A 7,617-nucleotide genomic window follows, 5' to 3' on the forward strand; every position below is an offset into this window, starting at 1 on the left:
GAGCGTCTCCAGGGGGGAGGAAGAAACCTCCATACCTGCAGTTTGGAGAGACAGTGCCCAGACAAAATTTGGCACATGGTATCAGTAGTGACAAGGGAAACCTTACTCCACCCCAGATAGTCAGAAAAAAGGCAGATATGACTCAGGCTGATCACAGCTGTCAATGCCAATGTATATAAGGTAAATATTAATACCCCCTCCATTCTTCCCTGTGCTCAACATCACATGAGGAGGGGGCTCACTTTGTTTATGTGTATAGGGGAGAGACGGTGATGGTTGAGCTGCTGATCTAATAAGACTTCAAATTATTTCTCTATGTGAGGCAGCACCATTTCTTATACCCGTCTTTCAAGTGAGCATCATTCAATTAAAATGCAATTGTCGTCGCCCCCTTCCACGGATATTTAATTAGACCGGAGAGCAGGGCTTCCACTGTCTTTTTTTTCTTCCCCCTCTTCTAAAACAAGCTCTTCGGATTTCACCTCTAAGGCATATTTTCACTCTGTAGCTCGTTGGTTAAACAAGGGCATGTATCCATTTGTTAATTGATACAATTACGCATTAGGCGTAATGGTCACGTAGGTCTCCTGGCGCGCATCAATCACTGGTCTATTGACCTGCCAAATAACCCCCCCTCTCTAAACCTCCCCTGCTACAGGAACCCTCCCACCCCATCCCCACCCCTTCTCTCTAATAGAGAAAGATAGAAACATCATCGTCATTAACTTCGGAATGGACCTCTGGCCATGAGTGCCAGAGGCAAACAAGGGGTCGACATTAAAAAGCAAGGTGTATTATATATACAATATATATAGTTCAAAAGAGAAGTGATTATAAACAAACATCTTTATGGATAATACTCAAGAGACTTTTAGGAGATTCTTTTTTGCCTATAAAATAAAATGTATTCTTCTGGACTTGTGTGTAATAAGACTGGTTCAAATATCATTCTTTTCTAATTTATTTATCTACACAATCATTTCACTATGACCAGCTCTAACACAGTTCTCTGTATCTATGGCAAATCGTTGGAAGAACTGTGTTATAAAAGCGGGACAAGGCAGTGCGCAGTGCACCTTAAGAAAACCTTGCGTTGGACGTGATTGGCAAAGACATTATTCTATCCTTGGTACCCTGCCGTTCCGGGATTACAGTGACGTCACGCTGATACCCTTGCATGGACGAATGCTAAAGAACTATGGAGCCACAAATAATAGCACAAGCAGAGTCCATATCTTGCAAGTCTTACGTTATCCTTTAAGCCTCCTTCAGCTAACACAACAACAACAATTTTTTTTGCACTTAATGACGCTTAATTTCATTTCTTTATCGGGTCCTTTGGGGGATTATTCATTCATATAAAACAATCTGCAGCTGGTGCCAGCCCAAAAGTCTCCCTCCTGTGAGTGAAGTCATCTATTATTGAGCGAAAGGCCGTGCGTGGAAATGTGTGTAAGACGGTGGATTTGAAGTAGAATTGGTTGCAATCGATCAAGGGTGAAGAATATTGCTGATGGTAACAAAAGAAGCAGCTATGTCTTTCTCGCAATTTGGATACCCATACAATGCAACTTCACAGGTAAGACACTCTGCTTTTTTATTTCTACTAACTTTTAAGCAAACACCTACATTGTTTATTTTTGCATATTTTCTTATTTCCCTGTTGTTTCTCTTGTAAGAAACATTTGTGGATGAGTTTGTGCTGTGACACTATTGACAGCTATTTTTTTCGCGTGCTGCATTTGTTGTTGAAGCAAATATCGATATACAAGCGCCCGTGTCCAATTACACTGAATTATGAATGAACTCACGTGTTTTTTTTCTGATGACAATAGAGATGAATGTCACCTATTGCGCACTGCAAGGTGTAATTGGGCTGCAGCGCGTGCTGTGGCCACACACATTCGCAAACTTTCTGTTTAAAATGTACTGGGACATGTAGACAAACCAGATTGGCTTTATAGCTTTTTAACTTGGTTAAAGTGGGTTTCTTAGATTTCCAAACACAGTTTATTGCGCATGATGACAAGTTGGAGGAAGCTGAGGTGGATGGGGGGACAGCTGGCAAAGTTGTCACTCAACTTTTATACCGATCATGTTTTTAATATTTAGAAGATCAAATACAAACACTCGGATCTTTTAAATTCAAAACAAAGTGGAAATTTAATTGACAATGACATTGATTAAGATTTTTCTCATCCTGTCCAGAAGTTACATTTTGAAAGCGATGACAAACTGGTAAAGTCACTTTTACGCACCGATTACGCACAACTCCTTTCTTAATAGCCACTGTAACATGTCCATTATATGATGGAATTTTACTTCATACGCAGTATTATTTTGTTTTATTAAACACAAAAAAAGGACTCATGTTGTGGCATCGCTTATTGCACTCGTTTCCAATATAAAATATTCTCTCCCACCATCCAGGATTCATCTAAAAAAGTGACTTACCTTGAATTGAGGCAGGTCACAAGTTAAAATAATGACTCTTGATTCATGCTAATTTTTCTCTTGTGCATCAGAAACAAACGAAATCTCTTCACATTTCTTCACTCGATCGTTTTTAGACTCGACACTACTGACTGCGCAACTTGTTAAGATGTGAGCACATTTTTTTGCAGCGCACCAGCCACATTAATTTCAGCGCTTGTCACAGACATCCAGAAAGGAGCCGACACAGCCAATGATCATGTCTGTCCACGATTCTCTTCATGCAGTTTTTCGTGTCGGCAAACCCCAGTACGACTTGCTGCGATTCGATTTCCAGGTCGGTGTCTGACGGGACGGCGGGAGGCTCCCAGACCGCCGCTGCAGCCGCCGCCGCCGCCGCCTCCTTCTGCTGCCCGTCCTACGAGAACCGGCTCCTGGCGAGCAGCCGGACGGAGCTGAACGCGGCGCTGGGGATGTACGGCTCCCCTTACGCCGCCGCGGCCGCCGCCAGCCAGAACTACGCCAACTACTTCCCCTACAGCACCGACCCATCCGCCATCTACTCCTCTCTGGTGGGCTTCATACTCCAGTCTCGATTTGATGCGTAAAGAGGGGGGGAGGAGAAGAGGAGGGGGGCTCAGGCTGATCGATCAACAGTGGTTTTTGTTTAATCAATTTAACGCATCCACCACGACAAGCCGTGTAATCCTGCTGCCAGTCGTGTCTTTGTTATTCTTTGAAACTAGCTGCAGAAAAAGAAACTGTCACTGAGGTGGAGGGAAGAGGTGTAGAAAAGAAACGTTCTCTCTTCAATCTAATGACATGTTAATATGAGAGAGTGATCCTCCTGTTTCATGTATTACTTGTTTCAAAATATTTGTACTAGTGTCTGTTGCTAAACAAGAAAAAGTCAAATTAAATGATGATTGGTTCACTTTCATATGAAAAAGGGGCTAAATGACTTGTTAAATTGACTTTTTGTAGCAGCTGAAACTTTTCTTTAATTGATTTGGTATTTTTTAACTTTAAAATGTACTGTCCATGGAAAGGCTGCATATAGTTTACCTTAAAATAATTCAACACGTCTTGTGATAATCTGTAAATAGCTTAAGAAATACAAATATCAATTAGTATAGTATACATTAAACTTGGTAAATTATATTTAACAATGATAAATTGATGTAATTCCTGGGATTCCTGGCTTTAAAAGCATACAGTAAGAAATGTATGTAACTCAAAAATTATCAAAATGTTGAGAAATAATCTTACAGTCAAATCTCTTGTTGCAGTGTAATAACAACTCTCCTTCTATTTTACAGAATCCACAGTATGACATCAAGGACAGCACAGCCACTTTACACTCTGGCATCACTCAGACTGCTGCATACTATCCTTATGATCATTCCCTGGGACAGTATCAATACGACAGGTAAGGTCTGTCCATTTGTGGTCACTCAAAATATGAGTGATATGAGCTTGAGTGGACTTGGCAAAAAAAGTATTTTACCACTGATCAGTGAAAGCAGACATTCACTTGTGCCACATAAAGTTCAAAAGTCAGAGTGTAACCCCAGAGTGATATCTCCATGGAGAGAAGTGTGAGCAGATATCCCTCACTAACTGCACTAATGTGTCTGTTTCCTTTCTCCAGGTACGGGACAGTAGACTTTAATGGCACGGCTAGAAGAAAGAACGCAACTCGCGAAACCACCAGCACCCTGAAAACCTGGTTGTATGAGCACCGCAAGAACCCTTACCCCACCAAGGGAGAGAAGATCATGCTGGCCATCATCACCAAGATGACCCTCACCCAGGTGTCCACCTGGTTCGCCAATGCCAGGAGGAGGCTAAAGAAGGAGAACAAGATGACCTGGTCACCAAAGAATAAGGCCAGTGATGACAGGAAGGACGACCTGAAAAGCGACCAAGACTGTGTCACCAAAGGTAACCAAGTCCAACTAGAACTATGGGTTCTTACTCTTAACTTTGAGAAAATATAAGCGTTTTTTTCTGAACAAAGTACGTCACTATAAATCTACTAAACTGTGTTGCATTAAACTCTCCTTTGTACCAACCTGCAGATTCTAGTGATTGCAAAGATGAAAAGGATCTGCATCTGAGTGATCTGGACGACATGGACGGGGACGACTGTGACAAGCTGGACAGTGACTCTGAAAAGGTAGCTGCAGATGAGCAGGACCTCCAAAGGGCCATTGCAGTATCCGGAGTCCCTCAAAAAAGAGACTGCAGCTCTGAGCTGCAATTGAGTTTAGCCAACAGCTTCCACGCATTCCCCTGCGCCATTAAAGGCCTCACCACCCTCCCTCCCCTTCCATCTGACTTCCTGGATCCTGTGGAGTCCAAGGCACCGTCCTCGACTGGCCCCGCAGCGGGAACTGTGTCCCTGTCCCACTTTGACGCATCGGACAAGCCGCGGATCTGGTCTCTGGCTCGCACGGCGGCCTCGGGGGTTATACTGAGCCCTCATCAGCACGGCTCTGAGCTGAGGACAGGCAACTCAATCGGGGACTGCCAGCTCCAGAGCGCCAGGCTTAGCGGGGCTCCGATCGGACAGTGTGGGGGTATGAGAGGCCTCCATGAAGCCAACAGCGTCACCAACACTGAGAGCCCCTTCTCTGAGGGCTCGTCCTTGCACTCAAAAGTCTATGGCACTGGCAGCTACAGTCACAAGGGCCTCCAACTGCACTGCTCATCCTATGCTGCACTCCAAGACACATGCCAATACTCCTCCATTGAAGGTTTGTGATCTTTCTCAATTTTTAACATACTCCATAAAGAGGTCTATATGTGTTATACACACAGACATAAACAACCACTGTTTACTACATTAGCTTTGCCAAAAATGTTGAAGCATTATTTCATGCGATTCTGCATGGATAAAAGATCATTTCTAAGGTTATGAAGTGACAAGATTGTGCCAGCCTGCACCCTGTGGGCCAGTTTCTTAGATGTGCTTTTATTTGGGTGTGTGCAGGATTCTCTGTTGGCAAAGCAGAGACGCAGTCATCGGACCTCAGCGAAGCCTGTGGGACTGTGCAGGATGACAAGGTCACTGCATTCAGGCCGGTGATGAAGAGGTGAAGCAGGTGGGCATCTGCACTGAGCCGAAAGGAGGCAGCGAAGCCACAACACACACACACACACACACACACACATACACACACACGGAGGCAAAGAAAAACCCACTTAATGGTGAAAACACACAGATTCTCACCTGTTGTTGTTAAATATCTGTTGTTAACTATTATTCTATCTAATGGCTGCAGCATGAAAGGTTGCCAATATACATGATGTCAAAACTAAAGTATATAACTACCTAAATATAAAACAAAATATTAACATTTATATTGCAATGATAATAGTATATATTTTAAAATATTATTAAGAGTGTTTATTCCCTTTCATTTTGTGAGTTTATTATAACTACTGCTGTCATTCTTTTCCTTTTATAGATCTCTGGAAACTGCCCCACAATAAATAAAGGGACATTTATTATGCACTAAAGGACACACTGGTAGAGCCTCAGTATAGGACGCATGGGAGCTACCTGGCGCTGCTGCAGTGAGGGCTGTCAAACTGTGGACGTGGCCATCATTTTGCACAACATTGTTTTCTATGGTGTTTAAAGACTTTATGCAAAAAAAATTCTACATGCAAAGGTATGAGAATGGCCAAGTGAAAACGGCCCGAATTTGTGTATGGCAATCGTGTAGTGTAGCAAAACGTATTTATTTCTCTGTGTTTGTTTATTTATTATGGTTTTGTCATGTTGTCTGTTTGTTTGTTTACTATTTATTGTGTTTATTGGTTGGATTCCTTTTAGTATTTTTCTTATATGTTCAACTGTGGATTCGTGTCATTTTGCCTGATGTAAAGCTGACTTTAAAAGGACTGGGTCCCCCTGTGATTTTTGGAGATTTGTTTTGTCATTGTGTTAAACATGTGAGCTTCTCCTGTGTTTTATCATTATGGATTTTTTTTTCTAACAATACAACTTTTTTCCAAGAGTTTTTCTGTGTCATGGTTATTCATGCAGCCGGAACGTCCAGTTGGCCAATTAAAACATTTGCAGACGTGCATTTGATCAAAGTTAATCATCTTGACTCGGTGCGTAAAAGGCGCAGCGCCCATGGAGGGTCATAACGCAGCGGAGGACGTGAGTGAAATGCACAAGTTGCGGAAGAAAGGGGGACATTATCTCTCCATTGTCGGCGTCTAATCGGAAGTGGCATCAAACACTTTGTTACTGTTCAGGCCGAGCATGCGAGGCAGGAATATGGGGGATGAATGCGCGCTTTGTCCCCTGTGTAGCGAGCCGCTGCACTAACTTAACATTGTGTTAATTAAAAGGTCATTTGTAGGATCAAACCCGGCACAGAGATTCACATGGTCCATCAAAGTGTCCTTTGATTTGTCTGTTTTGCCTATGGTCCACCTCGTTATGTGCTGTGGCTCGCCTCTCATGGAGACAGCTGTAATAAGATGATCACTGCAGTCTGTGGTGCGTAATGGCGCTCTCCAAAAACTTTTCCACCCTTATTGCAAACTTTTAAAATCAAACTCTTCCATAGAAAAAGACAAAGGAGTGCTGTGCAAACTTATGTCTGAGTGTATATTCGTTTTAACCCATGCTCAAACCACAAAAATATAAAATTTGACAAATCTTAAATATATTTTACTTTGCAGAACAAATTAAATTGACAGCCTTTAAACAACCTCAACATACGAGAGGAGAGGAAAACTGGCTTTAGCCCCATTTGTGATATCATTTAAAATTGTTTCAATCACTTTATTAAATCAATGATTTCCTCTTCAGTGAAGTGAACGCCTGTTTTGATTTGTTTCCGTCTTAATCTCCTGTGAATTGTTCTTACATCAGCAGGAAAAACAAAAGATTTAGGTTTTTACGACTGAATTAGATTCCCAGACCACCGCTGGAAATAACACCTGCAAACTGTCCCACGGCCTCGCAAAAAACGTCATCTGGGGTCGTATTTGTTGGGATTATGCTTGTAATAAAAAGTCTTTTCCCGCATTAGGGCGATTCAGGCTCAATTTCCGAGGCGCTGTGGTCATCCTGTGCGTCCTTGTGCCAGTGGCAGACGCACGGAGCCATGGTAAATCCAGGGGAAATCTACATGATGAGGAAGAGGAAGGTCAGGA

General features: G+C 42.6%; 1 protein-coding gene across 2 annotated transcripts; it reads left to right on the forward strand.

Moving 5' to 3' along the window:
• Positions 1–756: 756 nt before the first annotated feature.
• irx6a (iroquois homeobox 6a) lies at positions 757–7,269 on the forward strand. Of its 2 annotated transcripts, none has more exons than XM_069515739.1 (7): positions 757–1,579; positions 2,771–3,005; positions 3,753–3,862; positions 4,085–4,377; positions 4,515–5,192; positions 5,429–5,540; positions 5,907–7,269. In XM_069515739.1, the coding sequence occupies exons 1-6, from the start codon at positions 1,566–1,568 to the stop codon at positions 5,533–5,535; spliced, it is 1,437 nt and encodes a 478-aa protein (XP_069371840.1). In that variant the 5' UTR covers positions 757–1,565; the 3' UTR covers positions 5,536–5,540; positions 5,907–7,269. The 2 variants fall into 2 exon arrangements, with proteins under 2 accessions (XP_069371840.1, XP_069371825.1); XM_069515724.1 differs by having other exon boundaries at positions 759–1,579; positions 2,721–3,005.
• The last annotated feature ends 348 nt before the right edge of the window (positions 7,270–7,617 follow it).

The sequence above is a fragment of the Paralichthys olivaceus genome, chromosome 1, assembly GCF_024713975.1.
Source record: "Paralichthys olivaceus isolate ysfri-2021 chromosome 1, ASM2471397v2, whole genome shotgun sequence".
Taxonomy (NCBI): domain Eukaryota; kingdom Metazoa; phylum Chordata; class Actinopteri; order Pleuronectiformes; family Paralichthyidae; genus Paralichthys; species Paralichthys olivaceus.

What these genes read in the sequence shown, in the direction of transcription:
- irx6a (XM_069515724.1), top strand. Translation starts at nt 1,514, where the DNA reads ATGGTAACAAAAGAAGCAGCTATGTCTTTCTCGCAATTTGGATACCCA. An exon ending in GGACAGTATCAATACGACAG is followed by an intron (nt 3,863 to 4,084) that starts GTAAGGTCTGTC and finishes TCCTTTCTCCAG; the next exon opens with GTACGGGACAGTAGACTTTA. An exon ending in CCAAGACTGTGTCACCAAAG is followed by an intron (nt 4,378 to 4,514) that starts GTAACCAAGTCC and finishes ACCAACCTGCAG; the next exon opens with ATTCTAGTGATTGCAAAGAT.